At 43.9% G+C, this 18243-nt stretch overlaps 2 protein-coding genes across 4 annotated transcripts in view; one reads left to right on the top strand and one right to left on the bottom strand.

Moving 5' to 3' along the window:
• The window catches only part of zgc:172121 (Homocysteine S-methyltransferase), a 7280-nt gene extending 7124 nt beyond the window's left edge, over nucleotides 1–156 (bottom strand). The window contains 1 exon segment of the mRNA NM_001139790.1: nucleotides 6–156. Within this exon segment, the coding sequence (NP_001133262.1) occupies nucleotides 6–113 (108 nt within the window). The 5' untranslated portion in view covers nucleotides 114–156.
• A 283-nt stretch (nucleotides 157–439) lies between these two features.
• The window catches only part of nme7 (NME/NM23 family member 7), a 102128-nt gene continuing 84324 nt past the window's right edge, over nucleotides 440–18243 (top strand). Inside the window, exons 1-5 of one of the 3 annotated variants that reach the window (XM_045696635.1) lie at nucleotides 440–555; nucleotides 1378–1389; nucleotides 9693–9794; nucleotides 12009–12175; nucleotides 14782–14892. In XM_045696635.1, the coding sequence (XP_045552591.1) occupies nucleotides 553–555; nucleotides 1378–1389; nucleotides 9693–9794; nucleotides 12009–12175; nucleotides 14782–14892 (395 nt within the window). In that variant the 5' untranslated portion in view covers nucleotides 440–552. The remainder of the gene's footprint in view (nucleotides 556–1377; nucleotides 1390–9692; nucleotides 9795–12008; nucleotides 12176–14781; nucleotides 14893–18243) is intronic. The other 2 variants (NM_001141095.1, XM_045696636.1) reach the window with 2 other exon arrangements.

The following is an 18243-nucleotide window of genomic DNA, read 5'->3' as shown; positions in this document are numbered from 1 at the left end:
TTCACCTGTAATTTACAACCTGTTGATTCCAGTTCTGTTGCCAGTCCACCATCAATAATAAGTGGACCCCGACCAACATCCATGAAAGGTTTTAGAATATCCGTTTTGTCCATGGTCACTTACTGGTAGTCTATCTCACTCAGCCATTTATCTTTGACTAAATTAAAGTAACGTTACTAAGCCGGTGCTGCACCTTGTCCTCTTCGGGTAAAAGGAAGATTGGTTATTTATTAACATATTTAACTACCTCCATCTCTGACAAAACCAAAACACAACAAGTTAACCCACGTTGCGCAAGGGGTCATAGATGTACTTCCGGAAACAACTTTATTATTATTATTTTTGAATTAGTTGCTAATTCTGTACAAATTCTCGTCCTATATTTATGTAAAGCGTCCAAGTTATTTATTTGTTGTTATAAAATCAATTTGTTGCCCGTGTTAAACATTTCTGCGCATGTTGCTATGGTGATACGTTGTAAAAAAAAAAAAAAAACGAAGCTAACTAGCTAACCAAACGAACTGTCACCATCGGGAATCTCTATCTAAAATAATGGTAAGATAAAGCATCGCTAGCTACCCTTCGTGGTTTCATAAATGTAGGCGCTACCCAAAGCACTAAAAGAGACATGCCTCTGTACATGTTTGAAATGGTGTACGATTTAGGAAGCAGTGAACCGTCGTTTGCGAACTTTGGCTAGCATAGCTAGCTAGCCAACCAACCAAAGTAACATTACTTAGACTTTTTTATTGAACCTTTATTTATCCAGGCAAGTCAGTTAAGAACAAATTCTTATTTTACAATGACAACCTAGGAACAGTGGGTTAACTGCCTTGTTCAGGGGCAGACAGACAGATTTATACCTTGTCAGCTCAGGGATTCAATCCAGCAACCTTTCGGTTAACGTTACCGTCCCAACGCAGTTACTAGGCTACCTGCCGCCCCAATGCAGGCAGAAACAAGATATGTTTTTGTAATTTTTACATCATAAAACCAAGCGAAGTTACTTGGTCAGTTGAAATACTTGACGCAAATAATATCTTTTTGTTTGCTAACGTTAGGCTCCCCAGGCCATTGTGGTAAATTTGTTACCGTATTTTCTACCGGTAGATGGAGTAATTTCCACACAATGAGCTGTCCAGGTTGTGTGATGGACAGAAAATCTTATTAGTAGAATAATGTTTGTTCTACTGTTTGGCCTCTAACGTCCCGCAGTGTTATAATGCATAGCTGATATAAAGGCATTTGTGGGGAGAAGATAGTGACAGCATTTTCTCCAACACTTACATGTGTATCATTTACATGTGTGTCATTTTGTCTTTCATATCATTGACCATGACTGGGTCTCATCCATCCATCCATCACATGTCCAACTAGGAGACCAGTACAGTAAGTATGACAGTTAAGTCAACTGAATTTGGCTTACCTGCCATGCAATCAGTTGACCAACTGCACTGACTGAATGTGATGTGCATTGTAGACTAGCTTAGAGGTACATCAGCAGAGTCGGCATAATAAATATGCTCACAAGGCCGTATTTTTTTACCTTTATTTAACTAGGCAACAAATTCTTATTTTCAATGACGGCCTAGGAACAGTGGGTTAACTGCCTTGTTCAGCGGGCAGAACGACAGATTTTAACCTTGTCAGCTCGGGGATTTGATCTTAGAACATTTCAGTTACTAGCCCACCGCTCTAACCACTAGGCTACCTGCTGGTTACTAGTCCAACGCTCTAACCACTAGGCTAGCTGCTGGTTACTAGTCCAACGCTCTAACCAATAGGTTACCTGCTGGTTACTAGTCCAACGCTCTAACCACTAGGCTACGCTGCCGCCCCGTATTCACAAAGCATCTTATAGTAATAGCGCTGATCTAGGATCAGTTTTGCCTTTTTGGATCATAATGAATAAGACAGGGGGACTAGATAATTAAAGCAGCCCTCTGAGAAGCTTTGTGAATACGGGACCAGTACCAATTTTTCTAAGCATTTTGTATTACTGTATAACAAATCTCTCTTACCTAGTTTATCGCTCACTGTACGTGATTCATTTTTTTGTGAGGAATATTGATCTACCTTATTGCAGGCAGCAGCAGGAGATGTTTCCATTGATAGCACTGTGGGACAGCAGGTGTCTGAGAAAGAATGGTCTTTCTCTTCCCAGAGCTGGCTGAAATGAAGGCTCAGCTCTCTGTGTGGTGGGAGACCACATGGATCTAGTTATCAAAACTTGGCCTGGCTAGCACAGATGTTAGTTTAGGCTGGGTGTACTTCTGCACGACTTTCAAAATACTAATAACATCGCTGAGCCTCTCACATTCAACTTTCCTGTCGTTTTTTTGTTGTTGTCTTGCCAACGTAGTGGGTGTGTATACTAAAGGATTTGGCAGAGACGGAAGGTCACACGCTACAAGAATCTTCACTTGGTCGTGAGGATTCTCCATGCCAACACGCTGTCTCTCTAAAACAATGATGTGATTACATTGTTAATGTAGCTACAACGAGCTGTGGCAAAAAGCAGCTCATTGACACTTGCCGTATAGAGTTGTAAATATCTAGCTAACGTTTTGAATTGAATATCATTGCTTGTGAACTTCAGAGCTGTAACGATTTGACACTTTGGTTAAAGTCATGGCTCCCGCTCGAGAGTCTTCACATTCTGGGTGATTACAACGTCACCAGCTCACTCGCCTCTTCTCTGGTGAGCTCTTATTGGCTATTGCTGATCATCATTCTCAAAACCTATAGGCCTTCAGTGGTGAAGCTATAGGCCTTCAGTGGTGAACCTATAGACCTTCAGTGGTGAACCTATAGTCCTTCAGTGGTGAACCTATAGACCTTCAGTGGTGAACCTATAGACCTTCAGTGGTGAACCTATAGGCCTTCAGTGGTGAACCTATAGGCCTTCAGTGGTGAACCTATAGGCCTTCAGTGGTGAACCTATAGTGGTGAACCTATAGACCTTCAGTGGTGAACCTATAGAGGTGAAGCTATAGACCTTCAGTGGTGAAGCTATAGACCTTCAGTGGTGAAGCTATAGACCTTCAGTGGTGAACCTATAGACCTTCAGTGGTGAACCTATAGGCCTTCAGTGGTGAACCTATAGTAGTGAAGCTATAGACCTTCAGTGGTGAACCTATAGACCTTCAGTGGTGAACCTATAGACCTTCAGTGGTGAACCTATAGACCTTCAGTGGTGAACCTATAGGCCTTCAGTGGTGAACCTATAGGCCTTCAGTGGTGAACCTATAGGCCTTCAGTGGTGAACCTATAGGCCTTCAGAGGTGAACCTATAGACCTTCAGAGGTGAACCTATAGACCTTCAGAGGTGAACCTATAGACCTTCAGAGGTGAACCTATAGACCTTCAGAGGTGAAGATATAGACCTTCAGTGGTGAAGCTATAGACCTTCAGTGGTGAAGCTATAGACCTTCAGTGGTGAAGCTATAGACCTTCAGTGGTGAAGCTATAGACCTTCAGTGGTGAAGCTATAGACCTTCAGTGGTGAAGCTATAGACCTTCAGTGGTGAAGCTATAGACCTTCAGTGGTGAAGCTATAGACCTTCAGTGGTGAAGCTATAGTCCTTCAGTGGTGAACCTATAGAGGTGAAGCTATAGACCTTCAGTGGTGAACCTATAGAGGTGAAGCTATAGACCTTCAGTGGTGAACCTAGAGGCCTTCAGTGGTGAACCTAGAGGCCTTCAGTGGTGAACCTAGAGGCCTTCAGTGGTGAACCTACTGACCTTCAGTGGTGAACCTATAGACCTTCAGGGGTGAACCTATAGGCCTTCAGGGGTGAACCTATAGACCTTCAGGGGTGAACCTATAGTGGTGAACCTAGAGGCCTTCAGTGGTGAAGCTATAGACCTTCAGGGGTGAACCTATAGACCTTCAGGGGTGAACCTATAGACCTTCAGTGGTGAACCTACTGACCTTCAGTGGTGAACCTATAGACCTTCAGGGGTGAACCTATAGACCTTCAGGGGTGAACCTATAGACCTTTAGTGGTGAACCTATAGACCTTCAGTGGTGAACCTATAGGCCTTCAGGGGTGAACCTATAGACCTTCAGGGGTGAACCTATAGACCTTCAGGGGTGAACCTATAGACTTTCAGTGGTGAACCTATAGACCTTCAGTGGTGAACCTATAGACCTTCAGTGGTGAACCTATAGACCTTCAGTGGTGAACCTATAGGCTTTCAGTGGTGAACCTATAGACATTCAGGGGTGAACCTATAGACCTTCAGGGGTGAACCTATAGACCTTCAGGGGTGAACCTATAGGCTTTCAGTGGTGAACCTATAGGCTTTCAGTGGTGAACCTATAGACCTTCAGTGGTGAACCTATAGACCTTCAGTGTGTGACAGGTTTGTGTTTTATTTTCATCAACAACAACAAAAAATTGTACCCCCTTTTTCAAACTTGTCTCATCGCTGCAACTCCCCAACAGGCTCGGGAGAGACGAAGGTCGAGCCATGCGTCCTCCGAAACATGACCAGTCAAACCGTCCTTCTTAACACTCGGCCGCTTAACCCAGAAGCCAGCTGCACCAATGTGTTCAACCTTCCCAAGTTCTCTCATGTCACCCCGCTCCTCTGCTCTCTCCACTGGCTTCCAGTCGAAGCTCACATCCGCTACAAGACCATGGTGCTTGCCTACGGAGCTGTGAGGGGAACGGCACCTCCGTACCTTCAGGCTCTGATCAGGCCCTACACCCAAACAAGGGCACTGCGTTCATCCACCTCTGGCATGCTCGCCTCCCTACCTCTGAGGAAGCACAGTTCCCGCTCAGCCCAGTCAAAACTGTTCGCTGCTCTGGCACCCCAATGGTGGAACAAGCTCCCTCACGACGCCAGGACAGCGGAGTCAATCACCACCTTCCGGAGACACCTGAAACCCCACCTCTTTAAGGAATACCTGGGATAGGATAAAGTAATCCTTCTAACCCCCCCCGTAAAAGATTTAGATGCACTATTGTAAAGTGGTTGTTCCACTGGATATTATAAGGTGAATGCACCAATTTGTAAGTCGCTCTGGATAAGAGCGTCTGCTAAATGACTTAAATGTAAATGTCGGAGGAAACACCATTCAACTGACAACCGTAGTCAGCCTGCAGGCGCCCGGCCCGCCACCAGGAGTCGCTAGAGCGCGATGAGCCAAGTAAAGCCCTCCCCGGCCAAACCCTCCCCTAACCCGGACGACACTGGGCCAATTGTGCCGCCCTGTGGGACTCCCGGTCAAAGCTGGCTGTGACACAGCCTGAAATCAAACCCGGGTCTGTAGTGACGCCTCAAGCACTGCGATGCAGTGTGTTAGACCGCTGCGCCACTTGAGAGGCCCAGGTTCATTATTTTGAAAGGACAGCAACTGTAATGACCAACCTGTCCTCTAAATACACCACTGCTGTCTTCAACCAGGATCTCAGCGATCATTACCTCATTGCCTGCGTCCGTAATGGGTCTGCAGTCAAACGACCACCCCTCATCACTGTCAAACGCTCCCTAAAACACTTCAGCGAGCAGGCCTTTCTAATCGACCTGGCCCGGGTATCCTGGAAGGATATTGACCTCATTCCGTCAGTAGAAGATGCCTGGTTATTCTTTAAAAGTGCTTTCCTCACCATCTTAAATTAGCATGCCCCATTCAAAAAATGTAGAACCAGGAACAGATATAGCCCTTGGTTCACTCCAGACCTGTCTGCCCTTGACGAGCACTAAAACATCTTCGAAGGGGCAGACACTCTAGACCCAAACTGTTACAGACCTATATCTATCCTACCCTGCCTTTCTAAGCTAAGTCTTCGAAAGCCAAGTTAACAAACAGATCACCGACCATTTCGAATCCCACCGTACCTTCTCCGCTATGCAATCTGTTTTCCGAGCTGGTCATGGGTGCACCTCAGCAAAGCTCAAGGTCCTAAACGATACCATAACCGCCATCGATAAGAAACAATACTGTGCAGCTGTATTCATCGACCTGGCCAAGGCTTTCGACTGTCAATCACCGCATTCTTATCGGCAGACTCAACAGCCTTGGTTTCTCAAATGACTGCCTCGCCTGGTTCCACAACTACTTCTCAGATGGAGTTCAGTGTGTCAAATCGGAGGGCCTGTTGTCCGGACCTCTGGTAGTCTCTATGGGGGTGCCACAGGGTTCAATTCTCTGGCCGACTCTTTTCTCTGTATACATCAATGATGTCGCTCTTGCTGCTTGTGAGTCTCTGATCCACCTCTACGCAGACAACACCACTGTGTTAACTAACCTCCAGACGAGCTTCAATGCCATACAACTCCGTGGCCTCCAACTACTCTTAAACGCTAGTAAAACTAAATGCATGCTCTTCAACCGATCGCTGCCCGCCCATCTAGCATCACTACTCTGGACGGTTCTTAGAATATGTGGACAACTACAAATACCTAGGTGTCTGGTTAGACTGTAAACGCTCCTTCCAGACCCACATTAAGCATCTTCAATCCAAAATTAGATCTAGAATCGGCTTCCTATTTTGCAACAAAGCCTCCTTCACTCATGCTGCCAAACATACTCTCGTAAAACTGACTATCCTACTGATCCTGAACTTTGGTGATGTTATTTACAAAATAGCCTCCAACACTCTACTCAGCAAATTGGATGCAGTCTATCACAGTGCCATCCGTTTTGTCACCAAAGCCCCATATACTACCCACCACTGCGACCTGTATGCTCTCGTTGGCTGGCCCTCGCTTCATACTCGTCGCCAAACCCACTGGCTCCAGGTCATCTACAAGACCCTGCTAGGTAAAGCCCCGCCTTATCTCAGCTCACTGGTCACCATAGCAACACCCACCTGTAGCACGCGCTCCAGCAGGTATATTTCACTGGTCACCCCCAAAGCCAACACCTCCTTTGGCCGCCTTTCCTTCCAGTTCTCTGCTGCCAATGACTGGAACGAATTGCAAAAATAAGTTGGAGACTTATATCTCCCTCACTAACTTCAAGCATTGGCTGTCAGAGCAGCTTACCGATCACTGCAGCTGTACATAGCCCAGCTGTACATAGCCCATCCAACCAACCTCATCCCCATAATTATATATATATTTTTTTCTGCTCTTTTTGCACACCAGTATTTCTACTTGCGCATCCTCATATCACTCCAGTGTTACTTGCTAAATTGTAATTTCTTCGCCACTATGGCCTATTTATTGCCTTACCTCCTTACTTCATTTGCACACACTGTACATAGATTTTCTATTGTGTTATTGACTGTACGTTTGTTTATTCCATGTGTAACTCGGTGTTGTTGTTTGTGTCGCACTGCTTTGCTTTATCTAGGCCAGGCCGCAGTTGTAAATGAGAACTTGTTCTGAACTGGCCTACCTGCTTAAATAAAGGTGGAATAAAAATAATTTGTCGGTTGTGCTCACTTGGCTTTACTCCTCCTCCTCTCCTTTTATCTACTCCTCTTTCTTCTCCTTCATCTCCCTTCCTGGCTCTCTCCTTTCCTCTGTACCTCTCTCCTTTCCTCTGTACCTTCCTCTCTCCTTTCCTCTGTACCTTCTTCTCTCCTTTCCTCTGTACCTTCTTCTCTCCTTTCCTCTGTACCTTCTTCTCTCCTTTCCTCTGTACCTTCTTCTCTCCTTTCCTCTGTTCCACTCTGCTCTCCTCTCACCTTTCCTTTTCTCCTTACATCTCCCCTCATGGCTCTCTCCTCTGCTCCATTCTGTCCCTCATGCATCCCTACCTCACTACTGGGATTCTGCCTCTTCTCTGTCTAGGAAAGTAAACCATACACACTTGTTTTAAAAAAAATGATAACTTAAGCTTTTTAAAAAGTTAGCTAACTAAGTAAAGTTTCATTTAATTCAGGCTGATTTTAACGTTAGCTAGCTAAGTAAAGTTTCATTTAATTCAGGCTGATTTTAACGTTAGCTAGCTAAGTAAAGTTTCATTTAATTCAGGCTGATTTTAACGTTAGCTAGCTAAGTAAAGTTTCATTTAATTCAGGCTGATTTTAACGTTAGCTAGCTAAGTAAAGTTTCATTTAATTCAGGCTGATTTTTAACGTTAGCTAGCTAAGTAAAGTTTCATTTAATTCAGGCTGATTTTAACGTTAGCTAGCTAAATTAACATTACCTGACACTTGTCCCTCCTCCCCCCCTTTCGCTTTCGCCGCTTTTTCTCATTTGAGAAAAAAAAATGAAAAAAAAGAAGACAGATAAATGTAGCTAGCTACCTTGCTTGCACTTGATACAGTTCCAAAGGAACTAGCTAGCTAGCTAACTTGCTAGACCAGTAACGTTAGTTAACCATGTTCCTATCATCAACATACTTGTGGATATTGGATAGCTAACTGCTGTTACAGTTGTGGCAGCAATATTATAGATGTAATTGATGTTAACCTTCAGAACTGTGTTGAACCCAGACAGATTATCTATTTACCATGAAAAGCGAATGTGCTTTTTACAAAATTTTATTGAAACTATGTTTGGTAGGAAAAATGTTTTTTTTGGTGTGGCGGCAATGATTCTGCCGTGGCGCAGCGCCAGATTTAAATGAACGCAGAGGAAACACTGACCCACCCTACTGGGGGAGCCAGGCCCTGACAGGCCAATCAGATTGATGGTTTAAAAGCATTGTTGTTGATTTTAGACCATCAAATTTGTGATTATTATTTTCTTTTTCTTCTACATGTTGCTAAAATGGCTGTCACTTCCACTTTAAATGGAACAATGTTTCACACACAAGTTATTTTCAAAGAGATGGCTAACAACAGCACTGCAGTAAAAAAAAAAACACAGTTCCACTCACCAGATTATGCTCAATTGAAACTTAACTTCTTGTTGAAAGTTATTCTTAAAAAAGGGAGAAGCTAACAAATTAGCAACAATATCCTCTTTGATAACATTTGCTGCAGCTGCAAAATAGTCGCACCGGCTATTTAAGTCAAAATGTGATTGGTTGATTCCACTGTCACTCCAAAATTCTGCCCTACTACAGTTGAATGGCAGATGCTTTTTTTCTAACTTCTGATGGTCTAGCCAATGGCTGACTTAGCTAGCTCGGTTTATCTGCCCAGAGACCAGCAAAGAAAAATCCTGATTGGATCTTTTTTTTTTCTTCCCCTCTTCAGTGTTAATCCTTTCCTTTCCAACAAAAAACTGACGAGATTAAATCAGAACATAATTGAAAATAATAATGAATTATCATATAATGTTATACTAATCATTATTTTATAAATCCTTCGCCCTTCTCTGTGGCTCTATTTTCCCCCAGAATGTATTATTTATTCGTAATGTCTGAAGAACCCAGATGTTGTTCTGAAATATGAACACAGAAATACTGGACATATAGAACTCTTATTATGGTGGCAATTTGACAAAATTACAATCATGGTCTTGAATTGGACTAGTATTTTTCTAGTCTTGGTCTTGGACCTTGGACCCCTTGTCTCGGTCTTGACTCAGTCTCCCCTCCTCCCCACTCCCCTCCGGGCTTGGCCTTGACTTGGACTCGATTTACCCCGGTCTTGTTCTTGAATCGGTCTTGCTTTAGGTGGTCTCGAACACAACACTTGTAACCTTTTTATATCCTTGTAACCTGCATCCTTAACCTCTGTTAGATCAACTCATTGGGGTCCGTTAACCTGTGTTAGGTCACTGTGTTAGGTCACTGTCTGACATCCCTCTGCTTCTCACTGTTGTCCTGTCTTCAGGAGGAGCGTTTTGCCTTCCTGGCAGAGTGGTATGACCCCAGTGCTGCTCTCCTGCGCCGCTACCAGCTGCTGTTCTACCCCAAGGATGGCTCTGTGGAGATGGTAAGCATTAGGCTAGGTAATCACACGGTCCTGTGGTGTAGGCAGGCCAGGGGCTGAGTTGATATAATCACACGGTCCTGTGGTGTAGGCAGGCCAGGGGCTGAGTGTGGGTGGAGTTGATATAATCACATGGTCCTGTGGTGTAGGCAGGCCAGGGGCTGAGCTGATATAATCACATGGTCCTGTGGTGTAGACAGGCCAGGGGCTGAGCTGATATAATCACACGGTCCTGTGGTGTAGACAGGCCAGGGGCTGAGCTGATATAATCACACGGTCCTGTGGTGTAGGCAGGCCAGGGGCTGAGCTGATATAATCACACGGTCCTGTGGTGTAGACAGGCCAGGGGCTGAGCTGATATAATCACACGGTCCTGTGGTGTAGACAGGCCAGGGGCTGAGCTGATATAATCACACGGTCCTGTGGTGTAGGCAGGCCAGGGGCTGAGCTGATATAATCACACGGTCCTGTGGTGTAGACAGGCCAGGGGCTGAGCTGATATAATCACACGGTCCTGTGGTGTAGACAGGCCAGGCGCTGAGTGTGGGGAGGATGCTGATATAATCACACGGTCCTGTGGTGTAGACAGGCCAGGGGCTGAGTGTGGGGAGGATGCTGATACCAGAGGATGTTTTGAGGACCAAAAGTTTCTTTAGATCTATTTCTACTCTCCCTTTTCAATCATACATATTGTCCTCTGTCTGAGCTACAGGCTCGACACGATGTAGAATCTGTGTCTTGCATACCCTGAAGTTACTTAAAATATACTGAAGATAAATATAAACTCAAGTGTAAAGTGTTGGTCCCCTGTTTCATGAGCTGAAATAAAAGATCCCAGAAATTTTCCATACTCACAAAAAGCTTATTTCTCTCAAATGTTGCTGTGGGACCTTATATGTTGTAGATAAGTGTGTGCCTTTTCAAGTCATGTCCAATCAAGTTGTAGAAACATCTCAAGAATGATCAATGGAAACAGGAAGCACCTGAGCTCAATATCGAGACTCATAGCAAAGGGTCTGAATACTTATGTAAATAAGGTATCTGTTTTTTATTTGTAATACATTAGATTTCTTTTGTTGCTTCGTCATTATGGGGTATTGTGATGTCATTATGGGGTATTGTGATGCTATTATGGGGTATTGTGATGCTATTATGGGGTATTGTGATGTCATTATGGGGTATTGTGATGTCATTATGGGGTATTGTGATGTCATTATGGGGTATTGTGATGCTATTATGGGGTATTGTGATGCTATTATGGGGTATTGTGATGTCATTATAGGGTATTGTGATGTCATTATGGGGTATTGTGATGCTATTATGGGGTATTGTGATGCCATTATGGGGTATTGTGATGTCATTATGGGGTATTGTGATGTCATTATGGGGTATTGTGATGTCATTATGGGGTATTGTGATGCCATTATGGGGTATTGTGTGTAGATTGATGAGGAAAACATTTCATTTAATCCATTGAAGAATAAGGCTGTAACATAACAAAATGTGTGAAAAGGGAAGGTGTCTGAGTACTTTCTGAATGTAAATGCCCTGACGGTTTCCCTTCAACATCTGTGTTGCAACATGTAACATACAAAGTGCATGTTAGTTTAATGTTTAAACTACTTTTGTTTACAAGTCATATCCCCATTTTGATAGATTCCTCTGAGAAAACTAGTGTCTCAATAATGTCTAGAATAGACCTCCACAGTGTAGATGTCATAATACCCATAAAACCTAGCAGTCAAACAAGGAAATGGTTCCAATTGATGTTTGGCCGTTCATTTTTCCCCGTAGGGGATTTTAGAAACACTTAAAATAAGGTCTGTGTTTCGTGAAGGTTTACCATGGCGTGACGTTTTGATAACCATGTAAATCTCTCTTGGACAAGGTCTTGAAACGCTCAGGTCTTGAAATGCTCAGGTCTTGAAATACTCAGGTCTTGAAACGCTCAGGTCTTGAAATGCTCAGGTCTTGAAATGCTCAGGTCTTGAAACGCTCAGGTCTTGAAACGCTCAGGTCTTGAAACGCTCAGGTCTTGAAATACTCAGGTCTTGAAATGCTCAGGTCTTGAAATGCTCAGGTCTTGAAATGCTCAGGTCTTGAAATGCTCAGGTCTTGAAATGCTCAGGTCTTGAAATACTCAGGTCTTGAAATGCTCAGGTCTTGTGTTACTTTTATTTGGAGCTGTTAGAAATGTTATTTTTGTTTTCTTTCCAGTTTGATGTGAAGAACCAGCGTACCTTCCTGAGACGGACCAAATACGACGAGCTTCACCAGGAGGACCTGTTTGTCGGAAACCGCGTGAACGTTTTCTCCCGTCAACTCGACCTGATTGGATATGGAGACCAGTATACAGGAAACAAGCTCGGCAGCAAGAAAGAGAGGTATTTCCTGTTTGTTTGTTTGTGTGTTGATGTGGTGGCGCACATTCTTCTGACATCCTGTAGAGAAGACAGATAATTATAATCCACTGTTTAGAGGTTGATGCACTGGCAGACTTACCATTAGGCAGAAAATTGCTTTAGTCCTCACATCAACAAGGGGCCTGATGAGCTGAGCTGAGCATAATTAATGGGATCCCCAGTCTAGTGAGCTGAGCATAATTAATGGGACTTGCAAAGCAAACATCCCCATTCTAAGTCTTCGACATACTACTTACATTTTAGTCATTTTAGCAGACGCTCTTATCCAGAGCGACTTACAGTAGTGAATGCATACATTTCATTTTTATATATATATATATTTTTTTTCTCCCCGTACTGGTCCCCCGTGGGAATCGAACCCACAACCCTGGCGTTGCAAACACCATGCTCTACCAACTGAGCCACACGGGACCTTCTTCTTCTCTGGAACACTCCTCCTCCTACACCGTTTAAGCTAGAAACGCCATTCAAACTCTAAAACGTGCAGATGGCTCCGGATGCAACTTCTTTTTTTTTTAATATCTTTTATACTTTTGAAGTGATTTTTTTTTTTATTAAATTTTTTTGGTCCTCCATCCGCTTACATGACATTTCTTGAAGATTTGAAAAGGCCTCATTGTGACATCGTCACATCCAACTTCCGTTCACTGTAAATGAAATAATGCAACTTTCGACACAAATCAACTACTTTGACCACTTTGGAACAACAGACAAAACGTTATAGCGTTCGCTAATCTACTACTGAAATCTGGCGTTTTGAACAAAAATCATATTCTGATAAAAAAAAGTTACAGCTTTTTTGTTGTTGTTGTGACCGCAACAACATTTTCTGTAACTTTTAATAAAAAAAAAATTGTTGCAAACAACTGCCGATTTGAGCACTACCCAAAAGAGTTTGACAAAATGTTAGAGGGTATAACATCTTCTTCTACTTCTCTTCTATTCAAATCTGTTTGCGGATCCAAAATATCCACTACGGATCGACACTGAACAAAAATATAAACGCAACATGTAAAGTGTTGGTCCCGTGTTTCATGAGCTGAAATAAATGTTTTCAGAAATTTTCCATATGCACAAAAAGCTTATTTTTCTCAAATGTTGTGCACAAATTTAATATCCATGTTAGTGAGCATTTTATGTTATGTCAAGATAATCCATCCACCTGACAGGTGTGACATAAGAAGAAGCTGATTAAACGGCATGATCATTACACAGATGCACCTTGTGCTGGGGACAATAAAAGGCCAGTCTAAAATGTGCAGTTTTGTCCCACAACACAATGCCACAGATGTATCAAGTTTTGAGGGAGCGTAAAATTGGCATTGTCGTTTTAGAGAATTTGGCAGTACGTCCAATTGGCCTCACCACCGCAGACCACATGTAACCACACCAGCCCAGGCCCTCCACATCCAGCTTCTTCACCTGCGGCATTGTCTGGGGGGGGGGGGGCATGGCTGCGCCCTTGCCCAGTCATGTGAAATCCATAGATTAGGGCCTAATGAATTGTAACTTCTTACACTTGTATTTTTGTTCAGTATAAGGATTGATTGAATATGTCCGTAATCGCACCACCCAAGTTTTTTCCAAACATCTGCCGTTTTGACCACTTCCCCCAAACAAGTCAGACAAAAAACATAGAGCGAATGACATCTTCCACCCTACTTCCTCTGCTTTTCAAATCCCAAAACGGATTAGGAATAGCGTCTACCAATCAGTAGATGTTTTAATAACCCTTCAACTTGCTCTCTTTCTAGCTGTAGTAACATCATGTCAGCAGATTAACAACAGCTGTAAATTCCAATAAAACTACATCATGTTTTGAATCTAGTGAAGACGTTTTGTGGGACAGAGTGCAGTATTTTATTTAGTATTTTAAGCACAAACTTACTGTATCTTTGCTTGTTTCTCACACTTCTTTAAACCATAAGGGAACAGTGTTGCTAGATTAATGGGAATTCTAATTCAAGACTCCAATTTCATATTCACCACCTTTTTTAACCCATTTTTTTTTGTTGTTGACTCTGTGAGGGAACTGGCTCAGAGATTTTTCAACCAAGACCTGTTGTGGTTAATGGAGGAGAATCTGAACATTGTGTCTAACTTCAGGTATCTGATGGTGTCATTTTGGATTCCAACCAGCTGTTCTGGTTAATGGAGGAGAATCTGAACATTGTGTTTAACTTCAGGTATCTTGGTGTCATTTTGGACTCCAACTTGACATTTTAAGAAACATGTGAAGAAGGTGGTTAAACACGGTTAAGTTTGGATTATCCAACTTTAGGTTTATCAGATCTTTCCTTCCTCTGGATGCCGCCAAACTATATACGCATGCTATGATCTTCTCAGTGCTGAGATATTGCCTGGTTTGGAGAGATGTGATGTACTGAACACTAAACCCAGGTTTTGATCCACATGGCACACAATGTACAAAGCATGTCTCTCTCTCTCTGTCTCTCTGTCTCTCTCTCTCTCTCTCTCTCTCTCTCTCTCTCTCTCTCTCTCTCTCTGTCTCTGTCTCTGTCTCTCTGTCTCTCTCTCTCTCTCTTTCCCTCCTTGTTTTCCTGCAGAACTCTTGCTATGATAAAACCAGATGCAGTCAACAAGATGGGAGACATTCTACAGATGATCTATGACGCCAACCTGATCCTCACCAAAGCCAAAATGACAAAGCTGACATGGTAAAGGTCAAAGTTCTTATTTCAGCTGAGAGACGCAGGTCTAGGTGGGGGGGGGGGGGCTGATGATTACTGCAATGTCAATAAGCTCAGTTACATATGGCTGTAGTCTTCAATGTGTCTGTGTAAATGACAGGGTTTGTTGTCAGATGACCTCCCAGGCCTGGGGCTGCAGGACTACTATTTCGAGAGCTGCACCCACTCAGAGATGTGTTTTTAAGGGAAAGAACACAAAGCTTTTCTTTTTTTTTTTCAATTCATGTCTCCTTTACCCGGAAGGTCACTATGAGGTAAAGCTACATTAGTGTGAGAAGAGCTAAGTTACAACATTCCGCGACTATCTTTCCGTTGCTAAGGGTGCCAGTGAAGGACAATAAGAGTGGGAGATGAGAATATACCATTTTGAGAGAAATGTGATATGTGCCACAAGAAAGCTCATTCTGCCCAAGTGCCAAAGCTCCTCCCATTCAAAAGTAGGGGGGGTGGGCTTGATTATTCACACACGTCAGAAACGTATGGCGAGCCAGGCGACCTGGGCTGTGTTATTACCTTCCTTTAACATATGGCGAGCCAGGGGACCTGGGCTGTGTTATTACCTGCCGTCAACATATGGCGAGCCAGGGGACCTGGGCTGTGTTATTACCTGCTGTCATCATATGGCGAGCCAGGGGACCTGGGATGTGTTATTACCTGCTGTCATCATATGGCGAGCCAGGGGACCTGGGCTGTGTTATTACCTGCTGTCATCATATGGCGAGCCAGGGGACCTGGGCTGTGTTATTACCTGCTGTCATCATATGGCGGGCCAGGGGACCTGGGCTGTGTTATTACCTGCTGTCATCATATGGCGAGCCAGGGGACCTGGGCTGTGTTATTACCTGCTGTCATCATATGGCGAGCCAGGGGACCTGGGCTGTGTTATTACCTGCTGTCATCATATGGCGTGCCAGGCGACCTGGGCTGTGTTATTACCTGCCGTCAACATATGGCGTGCCAGGGGACCTGGGCTGTGTTATTACCTGCTGTCATCATATGGCGTGCCAGGGGACCTGGGCTGTGTTATTACCTGCTGTCATCATATGGCGTGCCAGGCGACCTGGGCTGTGTTATTACCTGCCGTCAACATATGGCGTGCCAGGGGACCTGTAGTGAGGTTACCTAACGTTAGCAGGCAGCAAAAGGCTCTCAGTGTTAGATTGCAAACCAAGCAGAAAGGTTGTCTTTGTGTAAGAATAGTTTTGTCCTCTGTCTATGTTCTTTCCATCCGGAGGAAGGGTTTCGTAATACATTACCGTGCAATTTGATGCCTCGTGTGGTTTGCCAATAATATCCTATCCTCCTCACTAGGACTGGCACCATTACCTACAACCCTGTAACCAACAGTCAGGGATAAAGACAGTCATGAAAATGACTGTACTTACCTTTTTTTTTTTGTGTTTTTTTTTTTTTTTAACAAACAGCTGACTGAAGATGTTTGAGTCCGTTTTTTGTGATAACAACGTTGCTACTTCCTGAAACAAGCAAAGTGTAGCGAACGATGAATAGAATGAGCTCGGGAACGTCTAACCTTGGCGATTTGACCGGTAAACTGGTGGCCGGCCGCCAGTCCAACCGCTACGCCATCGTTGACTTGGAAAAAGGGACGTCCGTTCTATTCGTTCGAAAACCTTCTTCCTCAAAGCCGCCCGTGTCCCTTAATGTTGATGATGTGGTTGTTACTGACAGGAAGCACATGGCTGAGCTGGAAGGCAGCCACGGTTCATCTTTTATTTAAAAAGGGGGGGGGGGATCAAGCTGATCCTAATATTATATATATATATATATATATATATATAATATATCTTATAGGCCTATTTCTAGTTTGCCCTGTTTATCAAAAGTGTCGGGAAAAACTTGTCAATAATCAAATCAAATGTTATTGGGTCACATGGTTAGCAGATGTTAATGCGAGTGTAGCAAAATGCTTGTGATTCTAGTTCCGACAGTGCAGTAAATATCTAACAAGTAATCTAACAATGCTGTCTACATGTGCAAATACTGTGCCAAATCATATGTGAAGAATGCAACAAAGATGCAGAATCATCTGGCCAAGTGCGTAAAGTTCCCTCAGCGCTCACAACAAGCTGCCTCTGACAAAACTCCCTCTACTTCTATTGGAGGTGAAAATGATGAATCAGACACCTTATCGATAGCAACAGCTCATGGTCCCTCCTGGAATCAGAAGTTTTTGTGACTCAATGGAGGAACGTAGTCAGAGAAATGCTGATGAATGTCTTGCTCGAGCTGTGTATGCAACTGGTTCACCTCCGATGTTCACAGGCAATGTGTATTGGAAGAGATTTCTGGATGTTCTTCGCCCAGCATGCACCCCTCCAACCAGACATGCTTTATCTACTCATTTGCTGGATGCAGAGTTCAACAGAGTAACAAGCGAAGGTCAAGCAAATCATAGAGAAAGCAGACTGTATTGCAATCATCTCTGATGGGTGGTTGAATGTTCCTGGGCCAGGAATAATGAACTACATCATGTCCACCCCTCAACCAGTATTCTACAAGAGCACAGACACAAGGGACAACAGACACACCGGTCTCTACATTACAGATGAGCTGAAGGCAGTCATCAATGACCTTGGACCACAGAAGGTATTTGCACTGGTGACAGACAATGCTGTGAACATGAAGGCTGCTTGGTCTAAAGTGGAGGAGTCCAACCCTCACATCACACACATTGGCTGTGCTGCTCATGCATTGAATCTGCTCCTTAAGGACATCATGGCACTGAAAACAATGGATACACTCTACAAGAGAGAGCCAAGGAAATGGTTAGGTATGTGAAGGGTCATCAAGTTATAGCAGCAATCTACCTCACCAAGCAAAGTGAGAAGAATAAGAGCACCACATTGAAGCTGCCCAGCAACACCCGTTGGGGTGGTGTTGTCATCATGTTTGACAGTCTCCTGGAGGGGAAGGAGTCTCTCCAAGAAATGGCCGTATCACAGCCTGCCGATATGGACAGCCCCATCAAGAGGATCCTCCTGAATGATGTATTTTGGGAGAGAGTGGTAAGCAGCCTGAAACTCCTGTAACCTATAGCAGTAGCCATTGCACGGATTGAGGGAGACAATGCCATCCTGTCTGATGTTCAGACTCTGCTTGCAGATGTAAGAGAAGAAATCCGTACTGCCCTGCCCACGCCACTGTTGCTCCAAGCAGAGGAAACTGCAGTTCTGAAATACATCAAAAAGCGTGAGGACTTCTGCCTGAAGCCCATACACGCTGCAGCGTACATGTTGGACCGCAAGTATGCTGGCAAGAGCATCCTGTCTGGTGCAGAGATCAACAAGGCCTATGGTG

Source organism: Salmo salar, chromosome ssa16, assembly GCF_905237065.1.
Source record: "Salmo salar chromosome ssa16, Ssal_v3.1, whole genome shotgun sequence".
In the NCBI taxonomy this organism is placed as follows: domain Eukaryota; kingdom Metazoa; phylum Chordata; class Actinopteri; order Salmoniformes; family Salmonidae; genus Salmo; species Salmo salar.
The sequence above is the reverse complement of the archived record's forward strand: the minus strand, read 5'-3'. Positions and strand labels throughout refer to the sequence as shown.